Source organism: Uranotaenia lowii, unplaced genomic scaffold, assembly GCF_029784155.1.
Source record: "Uranotaenia lowii strain MFRU-FL unplaced genomic scaffold, ASM2978415v1 HiC_scaffold_357, whole genome shotgun sequence".
Lineage (NCBI taxonomy): Eukaryota > Metazoa > Arthropoda > Insecta > Diptera > Culicidae > Uranotaenia > Uranotaenia lowii.
The window spans coordinates 1-21,189 of NW_026598264.1; the positions used below are offsets into that span (position 1 = coordinate 1).

Below are 21,189 nucleotides of genomic sequence, written 5' to 3' on the forward strand. Positions count from 1 at the left end.
TGGCCACATCGTCGAGTTTGGAACCATCCTGGAGGAAAAAGTCTTCGTATTTTTGATACCAGCTGTCAAACGTCAGACCACTGTCTGGATCGTAGCAGAATTCCCGGTTGTTCGATGAAAGAGATTCGATGACCAGTTATGGATTGTTTGCTGGCTGATGGGAGGCTGCTTGATTGGTGAAACGCTCCATTATTACCATCAAACGTTGATTCTGCTCCGCCATCTGTCGATTTTGATTCAGGATCATCTTGACAATTTCCTCCATGCGGTTTGAGCTTCCAAAACTTTCTTCGGTTGGTGGTTGGGCCATCTTGAATGTAGGTGCAGGTGGGTTTCTTTTGAAATTCTCGTTGCCAATTGTTAACTCTTGAAGTTAATACTTATTTGAATGATAGCCAGACAAGGAATGAATAACAATTTTTATCTTATACATATACTGTTTGACATAAGTTTCTGAGTTGCTGCGATTAGGATAAATGCACTCTGTGATGCTATGATCAGATTGCTAACACGCAGACCGTCCCTCCATGACTTCCAACGAATCTGTTCGCTTGTGGCGTTAGGCGGCGGAGTAGGATTAGAAACAACACTTTGTAGACGGCATTGAGGACAGTGATCGTTCTCACAGTCCAATTTGTATATTCGTTCGGTCTGAAAGAACCAGTGTCTGAAATTTCAAAGGTTTTTTTTTCTTTTCATGTTTGAGTTTCCAGTTTTTTCAATCGCCATTGTCAATGAAAAACAAAATCGTATATCGCTTGATTCTAAGATTTGTTTTCTTATTCACAATTGATCGGGAACTGTTCGGATGATCTAGAAAAAAAAGGAAATACTAACACAAATCGTTGTTGTTGTTTTTGTTTCAGTTGCTTCATTTGTTACTTGATTTAAGATGTTTCTTTTTGTTTTTCTTCTTCATTTTCTTGGGTTTTTGTTTCAGTTTTTTGCTTGCGTTCACAATGTTGTCTGAAAGTTTTTTTGATGTCTGTTACGACTGCTAGAGTTTTGTAGTTATTTTTTTTGCTTCTTCCTTTTGTTCTTCTACATCATAAACGTTTCCACGTGCGCATTTTTCGCAATATTTTTAGCCTTACAATGTTTCTTTTACCTTTTACTTTTACTTGGTTACATTAGAGATTTTCGTTTAAATTACATTGTTTATTGATTGATTTTTTTTTACTTGGGTACTTTTTTGTTTACTTTTTTACTAGTTTTTTTGTTGTTTGTTTTTTCATCTTTTTTGTATTTTTATAATAGTTTTTTTCTGTTTTGTTTTGTTTCTCGTTATATTTCCTTGCTGTTCCTGTGTGTGTATGATTTTTTTGTGTAGGTTTTATGCAATGTTACCATTTACTCCTCATCCTGATTTGAATATACGGGACAAAAAATTAGAAGCGTTTCGTTTCGCATTGTTTCTTAAAAGTTGGTATTTTTGTCTGCATTTTTTTTGTATTTTTCTTGTTTTTGTTTTTTTTTTCTTTAGTTTGATCGGTGAAAAAAGTTAACACTCAATGGCATTCACATGCAATTTTTTGATCCCGTAGTCTTTTGAAGTTATGGTTTTCTGTGTTGTTTCATTTCTTACAATTCTTTTGTTTTTGTTTTGCGATTTTTCTCTTCAGCCTAAATGATCCTAACGATGATGATGGGTACACATTTTATGCTTTTTTTGTTGCAATCAGCTGAACTTTAAAAGTTCATGTGGAATAACAACATAAATGGAGAAATTTCTGTAACTTAAACCTGTGTTTCGTTACTGATTTGATGATGCGAACGGCAATGTTTGCAGTTGATTCTTGTGTGTACTTGGCGTGAATGTTTTGTTGCTTTGCTCAGTAGTAGTAATAGCTGTGAAGGGTCTCTATTTTAACTGTAATGCTTAGTTGCAAAGTTGCTTGTTTTTTGTTTGTTTCTTTGTGTGTGTATGTGTTACGATTCGTATTTGCTTGTTGCATTCTTCTTCATTCCGCATTTGTTACGAAGACTAGATCGAGTTGATGATTTATAAAACAAACAAAAATCAGGGAGCAATACCAAGGGGATGATGTTGCGATTTGACAAAGCGATAGCCTCCCTGTGTTCTATCGACGCGATTTTCCTTCGTTCATTTCTTTTTTCCGGTTTTACCTTATGTTGGGTTGTTAGATTTTTCCCGTTGTTAGTGGAATTCCTAGAGGGGACTCCTTCAATCACACTTATAAATAGTACGTTTACAGTTCAAGTTATAACTTGGTTGTATATGTCTGTTCCTCTATATGTGTGTTTGTGTGTTTTTTGTATGTTTTATTTGTATGTATTAATACATTGTGCCTAATAGAGCTAGCAGAATGTGATTCATTTCCCAGGCGAGGTTGCTTTTCTACTTTCTTTTTTCTGTCCGCATTGAGGACATGGCACCTGCAGAGCATTGGATCTTCCAATAACAATGTTGCGCAATAGGATTTTTTACTCACTAGTGTGTTCAGTATGTGTGTTCAAGTGTGTTTGTATGTATGTAGCAATTATGTTAATCTAAGTGTTTCGTGTTAACAACGAAAACTCTGCAAGACCATGTCTTCATTATTTCTTTTTTATTTTTTTACTTTTTCAATAGGCAAAATGGTGCCCAACAATCGAACATCGATATAAAGTTTGACCATTGAAAGGGGGCAACAAAACGTTTGCATTGCCACGTTTTTTATGTGTATTCTTGTTAATGAATGATGGAGAGGCTATCGGTGTTTTTTCATAATCATTTGATTTATTCAGCATGTGTGTCACACATCCCTTTGATTTGTGTATAGTTAGCTTTTTTTTATAATTGTTTGGAGGTAAAATATAAAGATAGGAGACACATTGAAAAGTGGGCAATAACAGTCTGAAGATTTCGCGTTTGAAAGAAATAACTTTTGGTATTTTCTTACATTTTGTTGGTTACAATCAGCGATTCGTAGATAGAACGATGAATTTAATTCATGTCTTAATGTTTGCTTGTTTATGAATTATTCTAATTATTATGTTTCAATATATCGATCGATTTTCTTATCCTCTTTTTGCCTTTTTTATTAACTTGTCAAATAAAATTTAACTGATGGGAGGATTTCCATTTTTTTTTTTTGAAAACGATAATTTGGCCGAATGAAAGGTTCAATACCACTTGAAACAATCTTTTTTTTCAAATATCTTTAAATACGAATCAAAAAAATTTGACACGATGGTGAATAACAATAATGTTGCTTTCCGACTACATGACAGATAAAAATAGGTTAATATAATTTTTTTCCTGTAGTTTCAAAACATTCCTCAATATGTACTTTATTCGTTCTTTGTATAATGTTTATCTCACTTGTCTTACAACTGAGTGAATAGAAAAAAAATTATTACAAAACAAACGTTGAACCATTTCAAAATAATGGCGTTTTTGTCTGTGATCGAGATTGAACTTCCTATTCTTTTTCCTAATTGCCAAACTAAATAAACCCAGAACCCACGATTTCGTGCTTTCCCTTCAATCAGGAGTGGGTCTGATCAAAGTTATCCGGTGCAAACGATATCCTTCTACTCCTTCTCTTTCTCTCAACTCGCACTTTTATTGTGTTTGTTTCGTTTCCTAACCTTATTCTTGTTTTGTTATTTAGTTTGTTGCTTTGTTTTTATTTCTTTTAACGTCTATTCGTTCAATCACGGTATATTGTTCAGTTTACATAATTTGTTTTACGCTTGGTTGCTTTGTATAATGTTTCCTTGCTAGAGTACTTTATATAAATAATAATCACTTAGCGTTTTTCATTCACAATTATTTAGTTTTAGGTAAAAAAGATTTGTTTAAATAATTTAAATAATAAATCATTAGAAAAAATAAAACAAAAAATAGCATTATTATCAGTTTAATAATAGGGTGTACATTTTTTATTCCAAGCAAATTCCTGAAATGAAGGAAAAAGAACATTAGGTAAAAACTGATCATTTGCAATAGAAAATTAATAAAGAACGCTTGAACTGTTGTTTGTCATCCAAAATTAGAAACTTTCCAAGTAACCACTGTGACAAGGTTATGAACCTTTCAAGAAATTATGGCTTTTTTAATGATCAATGCAATTTGAAAAAAAAAGTGTAAACTTAGGATGCTGAAATTTTCTACTTTATAAAAAGTTTGAAGGTTGAATTGAACAAAATGTACAGTGGTAGTTTAGAATCAAATTTTACAACAAAAAATGAAATAGAGACTTTCTTAACTCCAACTTAAACCAGCAAAAACATTGAATTCAGCTTCAACTTACGAGCTACTCACCAACTAAACGTGGAGTTCTGGCTGAAATATGGAAGCCTTTTGTACCATCTGGTCCTTTCGGGGCACGCACAACAGTTAAACGTGGTCCGCTATCGTCAACCGAGTTGAGTTTGATACGCGACAGCAGCCGTTCAGCGCGTAGGCCATTCATGTCGCTCGATACTTTGATCATGTTACAGGCAGATGTTTTACCGTTGCGCTGTACGATAAAATAAAACGCGTTGTTACAATTCGGAATAATACTTAAAATTATATTCCGGAGTCAAATGAATGAAACTAAAAAGAAGTTCGAACACGCTACACTTGCCTGATTTGTGACGATGGAGAATTCCACCGAATCGCCCGGATACAAACTACCGCCTCCCTGTACCTCGGACATGTGGAAAAACAACTTTTTGCCTTCCTCGACTTCGAAATCCAGGAAACCGAACAGCCCTTTGACAGAGTCCACCTTGGCTTGCTTCTTAGTACGGATAGATGTTATCTGTATTGGACATAATCATTAGACATCATAGTATTATGTTATTTAAACAAAAAGAATACGGCGAATCCTACCTCAACGGCACGACCGGCTTCGTCAACTTTAAAATTAACCATATCATCCTTCTGCAACAGATCCCGCTTGTTGTTTAGGCTGGTTATACCAAACTCGTGGGTTGACAAAGATTCACCGGTGTCACTTCTGACTTGGACCAGTCCGCAATATTCCAGCTGGTCCGGGTTAATGCAACGAAGCGGGCGCAGTACGACGCCGTTGTACGCCACAGGCAAAATCTTTGGCTGTGGGATGCTCCCCTTGGGGATAATTTTCACATTCTCAGCCGGGATGCAATTGCCCGCATTGACGGCACTGCGAGTGGACAGCGAGTACTCAACTTCGTGTCCCAGTTCCAGCGAGCTGGTCGATCCGATAAAGTTGCTGAAATGGAAAAACACCTCCTGATCGTGCTCCAATGTTTCAATAAAACCAAAGTTTTCCTGAAATTGAAAAACATGAGTGAAGCTGCAAATATTTTAAGTACAATGTGTGAGTGTATACCTTCAACACCGCAATGAAACCATGGTGTATTTTACCCGACTTAACATTGCCATTAGCGTAGTTGCTTTTCATGATGGCCGAATTGTTACTGATGGAACGATTTCCGTTGTTCATGCCGGCGCTCGGTGAATGAGGCTGCTGCTGTTGTGCCTGCATTGAGTTTATTTGCATCTGTTGAACTTGCTGATACAGGGGATCGCTGGTAGAATTCAATGAAGTTTGCTGCTGCAGTTGGTGAGGATTGTTAGTAATTTCTTGAATGTTGGTAGCAATCAACTCTTTGTTGCGCTTGACCTATAAGCAAATAAAAGTTGAAACGATTTTCTAAAATAAACCACGAATTTTAGCCGACTTTACCTGACAAATATTGAATCTAACTTTATCGCCCACACGTGGAGCTTTATCACAATCTTTCAAAAAATACATTATAGTCTTTTTGACAGGACCTTGACCGTAGGTTATGACTCCACCCTCAGTGCGTTCTTGAGATTTGATTGGACTCTTGGGAGCTTCACGCGAAACAATGCCCTCGACGTTGCTTTCGATCAGTGTTTCGAACTGAACCGTACCCTTTGGCAGATGCTTGATACGGATGGCGCTCTGACGGGTATTTGCGAAGCTCGAACCTGGATCTTGTATGACAGTAAATTCAACTTCGTCATCAACGCAAATTTCGCGACTCTGAAACGAAAACAAAAACATTAAATGACGTCTAATCATAAACAAGTGTTTCTTACCGTATCCAAAACCTCGGTAAAATGGAAAAACAGTCTTATGTTACGCTCGACGCAGCGCAGAAAACCAAAACCTTCTTTGAGTGCAGCGACCACACCCTGCTCGCGCTTCTCGCCGGACACCTGGAATGTTTCGTCCAGCAGCGATATCGAAGTGGCACGCTGCAGCTGGTCACGACGATCGGTTGCAAGCAAGAATTGCACCCAATCGCCGTGGCGCAGGGTAAAATCACCCTTCTGGTCTTTGTCCCCGAATGGCACTTCTACTTCCGAGTGATCGGCAGCCCTATATCTAATTCGTCCGGGAAGTGGATCGTTGTTCTGTTGGCGCAACTGGTGGTTGCGATCGAGTGACTTGAGAACCTGGCCCTTGTAGATTGTTGAATCGACATCTTCAAAAATAACTGAACCCGGTGGTAGACGGGCTATGTTGCATGCGACCTCTTTACCCTGCTTAAAAGCAAAATGGAATGTAAATCAAATAGCAAGTTTAGTGTCTAAGTAATCCTTACATTTCTGGTCTGAATTATAAACTCTACATCATCGCCCGGGCGCAGTTCGATAGTGTTGTCCGTTTCCGAAAAATGGAAAAAGATTTCTTTCACGACGTCAGCCCGTTCGATGAATCCAAAAGTGTCCTTCATTGAGCACACCACTCCACGATATTTGACTGGATGGGCCGGATTCTCCAGTCGAATATGACATGCTCCCAAGTTACCTCTGCAATAAAATAATCGAATGTATAACACTACTAAATATGTTAAAACGAGACCTTACCTTTGATTGGTAGCAATCTGGAAGCTGACCTTATCGCCAGCTCTCAGACATACGTTCCCTTCAACATCATCTTTGGTATAAGGTAGGAAAAAGCATTCGCCACGATTTTCATAGCTAATCCGACCGGTAGTGGTATCGCTCGATGCTGAAGACGATAACTCTGTCTTCAGTTCCGTGGTCACCGTTCCAGTTACACGTTCCTCGGACAATACCACCTCCGGAGCAATTTTGGTTACTTGACTGGCTATCGGCTTTCCAGTGCGACGATCGTACGTCATTTCAAACTCCACTGGATCACCAATCTTCAAATGCTCAATGTTACCACCAAATTGCGAAAAGTGGAAAAACAATCTAGCCTGGCGCTCACAGCATTGGATGAAACCATACGAGTGCTATAATTATAGTTGTTATTAACCTATTAATCATGTTAAACAAAAATTACACCAACTTACCAGCAGCTTCTCGATGATCCCGGTTTCGCGAGTGCCTTGATTGGTATCGGTTCCATTGCTATTGTTCTGCTGACTGCCGCCGCTCCCGTAAGAATTTCCCGAATTTCCACTGCTATGGCCACCAGAGCCGTTTCCATTGCTCCCTCCACTCATGCCGGAATTGGGCATGGACATAATCGAAGCTGCGTTGAACACTCCGATTGAACCCGTTCCACCGGATCCGCTGCCCATCATGGAATCGCCACCGCCAAAAATGGTACTCTGGTTCGGGGGAGGAGCCGATCCAGTAGAACCACCCATGGTAGTCGAGTCCAGCGTGAACGTACCAATTGGTGGGAAAGAATTCGAGGAAGCCATCGGGGGGCGGGACGAGGACGGCATATTTCCCTGACCTCCACCACCGCTAAAGAACATGTCCCGCTGGCCGTAGTCAACATAATCCATGAAAGGACCTGCGATTTCGGATTAAAAAAAATGTTTTAATCATCAAATTATAAAGCACCTTCAATAAATTCAAGGGTCCTGTAAAACTTCTTAATTGAAATAACATCTTTATTGATGTAGATACAAGTCTGAATGAAAAAGTAGAATTCTTGAAATCGGTACCACGGCAAAAAAGTAAAAATGTTGCATCACCTTTCAAGAAAAGATTCTTTTTACAAATGATATGTTAACTAAACATATGAAAATATGTGACTGTATTCTTTTATCAATTGTTTTTTAAACATCAACAAGTTTGTACAATCCAACAAAAACAATGTTGTCCGATTTGTGACTTGCTTCGATGACTTGACAACTTGAACAATATTTACGAAATGTAGGCACATACACCTTTTACTTGTTTTTTTTTTTCAAAATCTGACACAACTGTGCTTATAATTAAAATCTAAAGATAAATTGAAAAGCATTCATTTTAAAAAAGCTGAATCGGGACAATACATGATTTCCATCTAATAATAGAAGTTCATAAAGAAACTTTCAAGTGTCAAATCAATTCTAAACGGAGAGCTATTCAGCTTTTACGGAACTTTCAATTACTCTTTGAATGATTTAAAAAACAAAAATGCAAATAATTCTCGCTATTTTGTCCATTATTTTTAGTAGAAAATTCAAGTAGTGCCAGAACCAAATTGTCCGGGATCCGGGAAGTTATTCTTCTCTCACGAAACTTCCCCTTGAGAGACCCCTTTTTGGCAACAAGGCTAAACTTTTTTTTTTCCTTTTTTTTACTTTGTGAAATGATGCAAGAAAAATATGAAAACCAATAAAATAGTTTTGAATAGTTTTCAGTTAATTTCTTGATTTTAAATAGTTAGTATGTTGTATTTCGACACGATCCCAAATTGAAGTGTTTTTCTAGTTGGCTTCTCACTGGAATAACGATTAAATACTGGGAAAGGGTTTTTTGATTGCAACAACTTGACGTGTGTACTTATAGGGTGTCCCTTAATGTCTAAGTACGATTTTGATGCAACCCTGCCATTCCGGATGACGTTTAAACAACTGATTTCTGCTGTGTGTTGTTTTTTACAGATCGACTTAAATCCTGTCTATCGTGAGCTCCACTTTTCCTAAGTTTCATGAAAATGAGAAGCATTTCCCCGGTAAAGTGCAGAAATATCGTGCACAAATGGTGTATTTTCCCCAACATTTCGCTGAGTCAGTTGGCGAAAATGAAAGAGGTACGCATTCGAGTGGTCCCAAATTCGGCATATATCTGTAGGATGGTGGAGTGTTACATCCGTGACCGCCAACTACAATATATGACCAGCGAGGGACTGGAAACAGTGAGAGTCTCGGCAGGGGTTCCACAAGGATCGATACTTGGCCCGATATTGTGGAACATTGTCTACGAACTGCCGAGACTGCGTCTTTCCACGGGAGTGAGGCTTGTGGGCTTCACCGATGACGTGGTTCTCCTGGCATCGGGCCCAACCGAAGAGATCCAGCTACTCGCCACAGTAGCTATAGAGAAGGTGGAAATTTGGATGCGCTCCAAGAGCTTACGTCTGGCTCACCACCAGCGATGCCACACATACCGATTTTCCGGTATTTATACCGATTTTTGAGCAAAATTTTGACCAAGAATCGGTATATACCGATTACCGATTTTTGGCAAAACATACCGATATCATACCGATTTTTAAGATTTGAACTCAAAATTCATTCCACTTCCACATTCCCACTTAATTCAAGCTATCCTCGCAAAGGTCCCGTAGAAAGGAGACAAAGTGCGGTAGCTGGTGTGGCGTAAGTTGATCTGTACAACTTTTAAAGTACCCTGCAAAGATCTCCACGGCTCACTCTCCTAATTCGTTCAGTTGTTCGCGCTGTTTTGTTCCTATGTTCTGTCAAATGATGCACTATGCACTATTATAGTGCTCAACCTCAAAGCCAAAGGACTCAGCTCATGGCTGATATTTGACCTTCTGCGACTGTCAGCAGAAGGTAGAAGTTTCTAAAGATCAATCTCAATTGACTACCCAAGTAACCAAAAGTCGCATAGATACTTAATTTTGTGCATCAAAAGTTCACATTTGGCTGGATAAAAGGTACTCGAGAGAAATGAAAATAAGTGCTTGTTTTGGGATTCTGAACGAACATAAAAAGTCTAAACAAGTAGCATAGAACATTTTTGTGCGTTGCAAGTACCTTATAAAATCTAGGATTCAATTTGGCTTATCGTGCTTCGTTACGAACTTTAAACGAATTTTTTGGTTCCATACAGAACTTCTTACGAACTTTTTGGTTCCATGCAGAACTTGATACGAACTTTTTGGTTTCATGAAGAACTTCTATAGAACTTCAATGCAAACGTTAGCGTTAAGATTTTGCCCAAGAGTGAATAACAAAATATCAGAGCTACGAATATACGAATAACGAATTAACCTCCCAAATAAATCCACTGTTGTAATCAAAATGGATAGACAGCATAAATCTAGCGTAACATTTCATAAGGGCGAAACTAGCAGTTAGCTCGAATCGAGAAAAATGCGTTTGAAATTTCGGAACATCTAATCAAATCCTATTTCAAAAATCGACCACTTTTTCTTCAACAAAATAAAAAAAATGTGCATTATATTCACTTATTGTTCGTTGGTTATCAAGAACTTTAACTTTTTTCACTAAATTTAAGATATTTTCGAGTATCGCCGTTTTTTGTTTTCGATTCCAGTTACGCCTGCAAGTTTCGCCCAATTAATCGGCCGTTTTTGTTTAGGTTTTGAAGTTAGGCCCTTTGGTCCTACACGAAAAAACTAATTAGGCCGTTTTGTCACACACGGTCAACTCAGTTACGCCTATTGGCCCTACACGAATAGGAAAATTAACACCATTTTGAATGGGCGTAACTTCACGTTCCAAAGAAAATGCATCAACATGAAGTTTCGCCCATTTTAATTTTATCAATTTTTTTTAAAGTTTTAAGCGATTTTAAGATGAAACCGCTTTTATTAAGGGGGGGGTAGGGTCTAACACTTTCAAAAAATCGATTTTTTTATTTTTTTATTTTCTTATTGTAAATCATTTCAAGAATGTTGTGTCAAATTTTCAAGTCAAATGAAGCAAAACTGTAGAAGTTATAGGCCTTTATCTCCTCCTATCTAATACTGCAAGAAAGCAAGAGCAGAAACTTCAAACGCGTTTTTCTCGAAAGCACATTTTTAAAGTCCGTGGACATCGTCATTTGAAAACTACTTATCCGATTCTTTTCAAATTTGGAGCATATTTTCTACATATAAAATACCAGACCCCAACGTTTTTCTTTTTTGTTTTTTTTACTTTGGGGAGATTTTACAGGTGAAAAATGGCGGATTTTTTCGTGAAAAATCGTAGTTTTTACTTCAAACAGCCACAAAAATTTCATAAAAAATTTTTTAAGTTAAATAAAAACGTTGGGGTCCAGAAAAACATCTATTAAAAATATTTTGCTCGGATTTTTTGATTTCAGATGGTTCTGTGCTGAGATACAGTGTCCACCGCAAATCCTGTTTTCTAAAAGGCATCCTCGAAAGTGCTCCGTCACCGGCTCATTTTTCAATATTTTTCTACGAAAAAATTACTAAATGTTCTTTTAACAATGCTTTGTATAATGCAGAAAATTTGAATACATTTGTTTGAACGATAGCTCTAGGAAAAAATCGTGAAAATGGTGTTTTTTTATACCCGTTAGACCCTACCCCCCCCTTAAGTAAAGTGCGACTGCGTAAATCCGGAATGACCGTTAACTCGATTTGTTTACATTTGGCAGTTTCGCCCTTTTGAAATGTTACGCTAGAAATCTAACATATATTTCTCTTTTATTTTATTTTCACAATATTCATATCTAACAAACTGAAAAAAAACACATCTCCTCGTTTACTATCCGATTTCCTTTATTTTTTCATAGCGAAGTTATTATTACAGCTGAAGCTGGAAAACCTCCAAAACCTAGAGCAAATTTATTACCGGCTAGCATTGATGGTAGCTTTTCGCAGCTGTTAGCAATATATTCTTCAAAAGGATGAACTTGACTCTAACTTTCTCTTTTCCTTTTATGTATTTGAAACAGTTCCGCAAATCTTGATTGTCATGATTGGGAAAAACCTTGTTGGGCAATCACATGAAAGCGCTCTCCATTTTTAAACTAAAATTTGAAACAGATAGTTAGAAAATAAATAAAAAAAATTAAAAAATAAAATTACTCACGTTTAATATCGATTCCTCCTAGTTTGTTTTGAAAAAAAATTATACATCCTTTGGTGAATAGATACGAATGTTTACATTTTTTTATATCGCCTGCTTTGAAAAAGCGATAATTCTAAGTTTCTTTTATATTGATGTTTAAAATAACAGCAATGTAATTATTGGTCATGGTACAGAGGTAGCGTGTTCAGTTATCACCTCATTGGTTCAGGTTCAAATCTTCAAGCATGCAAATTTTTCAAGTAATTATAAAACTCATTCACAGTTAAAGCAACATTAATTTAGATTAAATAGGTATAACAATACAAAGCAAGGAAAAGTATGATTCTTTTTTCATTAATTTTTATTTTTAGAGGTCTCGTGTGGAGGCTGAATAGCCTTCTATTCAGCTTCAACTATGGACTTTAAAAGCATCGATAAGAACTTAAATTTAAGGCTGAGTAGAATGCTATTCATTCGTTAAACAAAGCTGAGTAAGCTTCTAAGAGCCTGTTTTATGGAACTTTTGGTTACTTGGGTATGCTCTTGTCTCCTGAGATGCTACCTTTTCAAGGGAAAAAATACACCGTTGGAATATAATTCTTGTTCAATTTGTCGCCAGATGTGGTATGTCAAGATTTGAAGTGCAATCAGATCCACGGTTTGTCATATCATCGGTATAATCTTCAATCCTTCTCCATCTTGTTAGAAAAATAAATGATATCACATGTAGGTACCATACTGCAGAGATCGCCAGGCCACGCCAGGCAAAATGAGTATTTTCAGTTTTGGAAAAACTATGTGTTTTTTAAACATTTTTCTTAGGAACACCTTCTTTTTTTTCAAAAAATAAAATTAATTTTCCAATACCTGAAAAAATAAATTGAAGCAACAACTCTCCCAACTTTCTCCAATCATTTCTTTTTTTAATCGCTAGAACTCATATCTAATACTAAAGGCTTTGAAAGCTGAAATAGCCAGCTTGGCAAACAGAAAACCATCAACCAAACGAAGAACATCAACTTGGGCCCATATTTAGCTCGAACATCAAAAAGCCATTTGTTGGATTTGTAAGTGCTTACGAAATTAAAATTTCCTTTAGGTTGACCTGGTTCCATTGCCTTATCGAATTGATCTAATTTACATCTCACTTTAACTATCACAGAAAGAAAAATGTAATCCTACTTTACAAGTGAATTTACGTTTCCGCATCATTTCTGAAAAAATATGGAAAAGACTATAGCATCTTTGCAACTATAATGAAATTTACATGAAAATGCGAGCAAAACACGCAGAAACTCAATGGGAATGCATGTTCTAAAGGACATTTACATGAAACTGCATGTGCTCCAAGCTGTCAACACACTTGTTGTTTCGCTCCAATTCCCGTAGGAATTGAATTCCGTTTGCTGCTCGCAGAATATTCTAGCAAGGTAAGTTCTGATCAAAAATCCATCCAAATGTTTGTGAAACGACGGTGTTGAATAGTTGTAACCAATCGTCACTAATCTTTTCACATCGAATGATCTTTTTTTCAGAAACCATAAGAGCCAAAAGCAGCGGGCAAATGCAGCTTAGGACTTAGTAATTTGTTTGTATCCTACAGTCTGCTGTCCAATTCCCGGGGGAACTTCAAAGACTTATTAACAGGTGTAAATATCAAACATAAAATCTGCTAATAAAGTATGAATACCTGGTAAAACTTGTGTTTCCTATCTTATTTCGAGCATTGCAATCCAATAAGAATTTTGAATTGGGGTAATAAAATGTAAACTTCCAATAAACAAAGCAGATGAGAGCTACTGGGATTTTACATGAAGTATGCAGTATCATCACATGCAAAAGACCGATTCCCTTCTACCCATGTACTTGCATGTAATGCTACATGGATTTTTCTAACTGTGTATACACAGAAAGAAAAATGTAATCTTACATTGCACGTTTTCACATCGTCGTCACGAAAAATATGAAAAAGAGTATAACATCTAAGGGCTAAGATGAACTTTACATGTCACCGCATGCGAAATCCAGCGTCAATCTCAGTGTGTCAATTCTGTTTTGTTTTCGTTCCTATTGGATTCCCAACGAAGGCGAACTTCATCAATTAGCTTGTAATTTCATGTAAATCTTAGCGTTCGCAACGTTCGACCGTATTTTGTTGTACCTGCTCGTGTGCTGTTCGCTTCTGTTCGAATCGAGGTGGTGCATGCTGAGTTTTAAAGCAAGTAAGTGAGAGATAAAACTTAATACCCTTCTAATTATTGTAATTATTATATCAAATTGTCAATTTTATTTGTTCCAGAAAAAATTCCACTTGAATTCAACGAAAGCTCGGGTTACCCCAAGTGCAAGACAACTTATTTTCACACCAGCATGACAATCGTCGTTGCCGTCGTCGGGGGAATAGCACCAAAAAACTGGTATTCGTGAAAATTTATTGAATACCATTTCTTCTTGTGTGGATCAAATAAAATGTATGTGTAAGATATTAAAATCTCTTATCGACAAATATCGATGCTCTTCTTATTGGATAAACAACCGTACCAAAAAGAATGATTGAAAATGTAGGTTTACAGTAAACAAATCAGTTGAAGGCGATTGGAAGTTTACATGAATTAAGCCGTATTGATACATGTAAATACCCGATTCCCTTCTACCCATGCAGTTGCATGTAATGTTACAAGGATTTTTCTAACTGTGTAAACATCAGTTAAAGAATCAAGATTTTATTTCATTAATAAGCCTAAACCACGTGTAACCTGAAAATGATCGCCATGTTCTTATTTTTCTTATCAAACGGTAACTTTCAAATTAGATTTCCATTCAATTATAGTACTGGAAAGGAATACTTATTTTGGATTCTCTGCTGAATTTTCATTTGTGATTTTTACTTTTCGTCAGCAAAAGCAGATAGCTTTAAAATAAAAAAAAATGTATAAGTTGTAACAAACATAAAGTTCTGTTAAAATTTCAAAACCGTCTTTTTATGTAAACTTGCGTTACCAAGAACCAAGATAAAAAATGGAATAATATATGCTAAAACACACTTAGTCAGCTAGTTTAATACTCAAATTAACATTCATAAGAGTTCTTACACACTTAGAAAAATCCACGTAGATTTACATGCAACAACATGGGTAGAAAGGAATCGGGCATTTGCGTGTAATAAAACTGTACAACTCATGTAAATTCCCGGTAGCGCACACGCGTGTTGTTTACTGTACATTTACATTATTTAGCACATCTCATGAATCTTATTGGACAAGGAGTGGTTTTAATAAATAAAAAAGTCACCAGTTCGAGGCAGAAACAAACTTTTATTTAACTTCGATCACACTTTTTGATTGAATAACACATAAACTGATCTTCAACTTCCAAATATTGGTTAATTTTCGACGATTCCCTCGAAGACGGAAACGACGGCTGGGGCGAAGAGACAGCAGAAAATTGGCTATCGCACAGTTGGGGCTATGATGTTTTGGGGATTTATCATCAATTTCCTGTAAATAACAACAATCAGGGTGAAAATGTTAAGTCAATCACAGTTATTTTTAATATTGATTTACCTTTTATCAGCAATCACGGTTAGATTGAAAGAAAAACTAAAAACTTTTACCGACGCAGAAAGGAACCTTAAACGAACAGGAATGAAAACAAAACAAATCTGACAAACTGACGCTGGTGCTGAAATAAGCATGCATTGACATGTAATTTTCATTCGAAGAGGCAAACATGCTATACTCTTTTTCAAAATTTTCCAGCGGCGGTTTTAAAATGTAAAATCACTTGTAGTGTAAGGTTACATTTTTTTATCTGCACAGTTAGAAAAATCCTTGTAACATTACATGCAACTGCATGGGTAGAAGGGAATCGGGTATTTACATGAATTAATACGGCTTAATTCATGTAAACTTCCCATCGTCTTCAACTGATTTGTTTACTGTAAACCTACATTTCCAATCATTCTGGTGGTTGTTCATCCAAAAAGAAAAGCATCGATATTTGTCGATAAGAGATTTTAATATCTTACACATACATTTTATTTGATCCACACAAGAAAAATTGGTATTCAATAAATTTTCACGAGTACCGGTTTTTTTGGTGCTATTCCGCCGACGACGGCAACGGCGATTGACATGCTTATAGGAAAATAAGTTGTCATGCACTTGGGGTAACCCGAGCTTTCGTTGAATTCAAGTGGCATTTTTTCTGGAACAAATAAAATTGACAATTTGATATAATAATTAAAATAATTAGAAGGGTATTAAGTTTTATTTCTCATTTACTTGCTTTAAAACTCAGCATGCACCACCTCGATTCGAACAGAAGCGAACAGCACACGAGCAGGTACAACAAAATACGGTCGAACGTTGCGAACGCTAAGATTTACATGAAATTGCAAGCTAATTGATGAAATTCGCCTTCGTTGGGAATCCAATAAGAACGAAAACAAAACAGAATTGACAAACTGACGTTGACGCTGAATTTCGCATGCGGTGACATGTAAAGTTCATCTTAGCCTTTAGATGTTATACTCTTTTTCATATTTTTCGTGGCGATGATATGAAAACGTGCAATGTAAGATTACATTTTTCTTTCTGTGTGTGTAGACTTGCTTTTTATTGCAAGCTTCCATTTATATTAAAAATACGTTAGGAAGTTGAAAATGTAAGCATTTTTGAATATCCACCTCAAATACCGATTTTCATACCGATTTTTAGGATTTCCATACCGATAAAAGATTTTTTTGGGTTCCAAAATACCGATAAAAATGTGGCATCACTGCTCACCACCAGGGCTTGGTAAGGGATCGCATTCTGACTGTGACTGCGTGAACGAACGAATGTGCGCCGATTGACTTTCACAGTCATAAGCATTCAGTTGAATGCGAAACGGTCGCAGTCATTCTGCCGTTTCTTGACTGCACTGAACCAAATCTGGCAATAAAGTTTAAAGGGTCAACCTAATAAATCTTAAAGTACAGTGTGCAATAGGAGCTATTGATATATCCATTAAAAATTATAGGAAATTCCAATGAATCTCAGCAGCTTGTTATAACCAGTATCAAATACAAGAAGTTCCTATAAATTCTGAACAAAATCTGCCAATAAAATTTAAAGGGTCAATCCAATATAACTCAAAGTTCAATATGTAATAGGAGCTACTGATAAATACAGTATAAAATAAAATAAATTCCAATGAATCTCAGCAGCGGGTTATAATAAGTATCAAATACAAAAATGTCTAATAAATTTTACTACTTTGAAGTACATCTCACAGGATGGATATTCATCAATTCAGTGTTCTATAAGGTCGATGATGAAGGTGATAGGTGATAAGGTGATGAAGCTGGGGCAGAAAGAGTCCCGAGACCGAAACAATCTACGCCCTACGTACGAACGATTTTCAAGGAGTTTTTGTATTGCATCTTAAAATACAGAAAATTTAAATTTAATTTTAAAGCTTATATTGCCCCACTGATCTTATCACATTCGCCAACAAGCTGCTATAAACAATACAACTTGAAAAATTGAAAAAAACAGTAACTAAAGAAAACAAAATACGAGCATATAACATTGCATTGATTCATTTCACTACCCTGAATAATAAATTTTATCATTATGGCTCGAGTTAGAAATCATTGGAAATTCTTATAAAATCAATCTATCCTCTACTGGTAAAATGTATTGGATTTTCCTTTAGTGCGAAAACACTAAAATTCCCAATAGTCCTATTTGCCGCTGCTAGTGTTCGTGATATTATGCTGGTTGTTTCACCAACACTTTCCAGTTTTGGGACAATTAACCTCAAAAACGACCATGTGTGTCGTCCGGCTGCCCGTTTTTTGTACCGAGAGTTTTTGAGGTTAATTGTTCCATCTCATCTGTACACGCTCAGCAAGTGTGCGTAAGAAATGTCAAAAACAACTCTATAAACCTTATAGCCGGATTTTGTTCAGTGTGCTTGTATGGTATTCGTTGCTGCAGCTTTACGCACGCTCGTTTTCATATACCCATATTTGATTCAAAAATAACCATTTTATGACATTTGCCTCGAAACTGCCAATATGGTTATTTTTTATTAATTTTCCCAAGATGAATTTTAGCCATTTTGGTACTTCTGGAGTATAAACCATAAAATGGTTGAAAAATTTGACGTCTTTTCATCGCCATTTTGAAAGCGACAGTCATCGGAATCGAACGCGTTTAAATAAATTTATTATTCCATGTAACTTAATCAAGTTTACCAGTGAAGACATCGAATTCGTAGAAGATCATGAAAGGTAAAGGATTTCTTTAAATTTTCGTTACAAAAATAATCTCAATAATCAACAACAAAAAACAAATTCCAGGGTACCGAATGGACACCGCTTCAGGTTCAATTAAAAACCTAACAACATCGAAACGATCAGATACCGAGGATTCACTACCGGTTCCTGGCCACAGCCACAGCAAACGAATCAAGAAAAAAACATCGTAACCGCTGAACCTGGAAGATTTTTCAGTATCACAAAATAGAGAACTTTAAGATACGATGTTCCTATTATTTTTGGTAAAGGTAATATCCGTTCCCTGGCTTATGAAGGTTGGTTTTCTATATGAATTTTATTTGTTTTTCAGAACACACCACGGGTCTGATGATTTCCACATCAACAAACTAACTGGAAGATTACGCTCCTACTAAGCCACCTCCGTTAGGGCAATCCAACAGCACAGTTCCATCGAACCTTCCGCCGGTAGCTGCAGGTGGTAGAAAAATGTGTTCTGCGAACTTTAAACGAGCCGGACTGTAAACATCACCTACTGGTCGTAGATGAACGTGCTGTAATTGCCCTTTCTGCTAAAGCTACAGCTCTAAAGAATGAATGTCACTACGATATATGAGACCACCACTTCCGTCGTTGCTCGGCACCGCCGTTTTGCTTAGTTGGTTTCGATAGCAGTCGCGGGGGAACTTCTGCTACTCTTATACTGCTACCGGGCGTTAAGGCTGTTGTTGCTGTTGCGTCCATAGCCTATTAGTCCATAGCCCGGTCAAATATTCATTGGCTTTTTCTTTTTAAGCGGTTAAAATAAATAAAACGATGCGAAAAATTTAAAATTGTTCATTTTTTCTTCGAAAACACTCCAATCTGTAATATTTCTACGTTAACATCCCTCATTTTGCATTATGATTTAAAAACAACCATTTTTCCACTTCTCCTCCAGAATTCCATTCGTTTAAAAAATAACCATATTCGAACTTCTCCCCTAGAAGTCATTTTATGACTTCTCATGGAGAACTCATAAAATGGCATTTCCCGGGAAAAGGTCAAATATGGTTATTTTTGCAACATAAATGGTTCAATAATTTCTAGCGTGCGAGAGATGATTTTTTTAGTCCTTCATTCTACCGCTCCTCATTCATACCGAAGGTTGCAAACAGAGAGTTTGAACGAATGGAAGCGGGACTGCGATTCTGCCAAGGTTAAGGACATTTTTCGCTCTCAATTTTTCTCTCCGGTCGTAACATTCGTCGTGTGGCTCGTGCTGCTACTGCTAGCCCCTACCAACCAACTAGGTAAAGCGTATGGAATGTGTTGGTTGGGTTGGGTGGAAAGTTTGTGTCACATTTGGAAAAAATGCTGAAGTAATTTAAGCCACTCTAGAACAAGCGATTTAATTATTTTAAACATGATCATTCAATGCATAAACTAATGCTTAGTTCTTTAAGAAATGAGATGCTGATAGCTCATTTCTTAGTAATTGGACATTCAAAACTTTTAAAGCATTATGTCTTGATGATGCATTTCTGGAAGTGAAGTTAAAATAAGCACCTCAAATCGCCCAGAAAATTCAAATAAGCTCGAGATAAACTCGGTCTGTGAATTTTGGTTTTGACTATTCTTAAGCTTCATTTTTTGCTAACATGACAAGCAGCTAAGCATTTCACGAAAAAAGTTATAAACATTTCAAAATAAAAAAAAACTGAATCCATTGAAAGTATTTAAAAAGGGCAGACTTTGCTTGCTAGAGCTTTTCATAATTCCATGAAATGTTTTTGCAAAGATTATAAAAATCAACAAAAATTCTGGCTATTGCAAAGCAATTTTTTGAGAATTTTTACTCTCATCCTACGGTTACACTGCTTTCAATTAAGCAGTCAAAAAGGCTAAAATTAAATAAAATTATTTTGAAACAAAAAGTTTGTATAAGATTCAATATCTTTACTGGGGTACAAGTTACGTTTGTGCTTTGTTCACATGAATGTTACTGCAAGAATCAAGGAATATTTTTCATCCAAAGTTATATTTTTAGAAACTTGCAGTACATCTCTTGGAGATTTTTTAATATTTTTTTTTTGTTTTTTTCATATAAATTTCCACACAAAATTAAAACTCGTTGCGCTTATTCAGGACTGGATGGATCGCTTCAAAAAATTTTAATGCTATTTCTGGTAGCAAAAACAACCAAAAAAAGTTAAGGGAGGTGTAAAAATTTAAAAACTGGAAATTTTCATACAAGGCTTGCAGCGGTCTAGTAACCATTGCCAAAGACTCAAAACAGCAATTCCATCAAATATAAATCCAAAAATAATTCACTATGATTTACATAATGCATTGCACCAAAATCATGTGTTCGGACGCGTTAAAGAGAACTGGTTTTTAAAGAATAGAAAATTTTACACTGAAAAATAATGAAATCTTTTAAATATGGGAGAGTGGGGAATCATGGGTCACTATTTTCTTTGTTCCATAACTTTTTTATTATGAAAGATGAAATGAAAATAAAAATCTTTCATTTTATCAAATTTTCAAGGTAACATTTAATTTTTATTTTTTAAAGGTTTTTTTCAGCAAGCTTGGACTGCTTTTTAAAGAGCTATTTTGAAAAACGGTGGGAAAGTGTGGGCCACTAAATCCAAATTGTCCAAATAACATGCGAAGTTTATCAGTTGACCCAAAACTATGCTTTCATAATTCATTTCGTTATTTTCAAGCAATTTCAGATTATGAAATACAAAAGAGAGTTGCGTATGATCGAAAAAACTTAAAAACCTAGCAGGCGAACGTTTTGGCAACATTCCTTACATATGATGGACAAAATATTTTGTATAACTCTTCATTTGGCATAAGAATACTTTACAGAAAGGAAAATCGTAATTTAAGTTCTAAATGTGTATATGAACATAAAAATATAGTTGGTCTAAGATACCCTACAAAATGTGGCCCACCACTGCCCACAAGTTGCCACAAGCTATGATTTGCAAATTGGT

The 21,189-nt window shown here is 36.2% G+C and overlaps 1 protein-coding gene across 2 annotated transcripts in view; it reads right to left on the reverse strand.

Moving 5' to 3' along the window:
* Window positions 1–893: 893 nt before the first annotated feature.
* Window positions 894–21,189, reverse strand: part of LOC129759988 (cold shock domain-containing protein E1) — a 35,074-nt gene continuing 14,778 nt past the window's right edge. Inside the window, exons 4-13 of one of the 2 annotated variants that reach the window (XM_055757568.1) lie at window positions 7,273–7,724; window positions 6,821–7,212; window positions 6,556–6,763; window positions 6,047–6,493; window positions 5,667–5,990; window positions 5,310–5,603; window positions 4,826–5,248; window positions 4,578–4,754; window positions 4,271–4,469; window positions 894–3,905 (exon numbers count right to left, since the gene is read on the reverse strand). In XM_055757568.1, coding sequence (XP_055613543.1) covers window positions 3,889–3,905; window positions 4,271–4,469; window positions 4,578–4,754; window positions 4,826–5,248; window positions 5,310–5,603; window positions 5,667–5,990; window positions 6,047–6,493; window positions 6,556–6,763; window positions 6,821–7,212; window positions 7,273–7,724 — 2,933 coding nt within the window. In that variant the 3' untranslated portion in view covers window positions 894–3,888. Of the gene's footprint in view, window positions 3,906–4,270; window positions 4,470–4,577; window positions 4,755–4,825; window positions 5,249–5,309; window positions 5,604–5,666; window positions 5,991–6,046; window positions 6,497–6,555; window positions 6,764–6,820; window positions 7,213–7,272; window positions 7,725–21,189 lie in introns of both variants that reach the window. The other variant, XM_055757567.1, reaches the window with a different exon arrangement.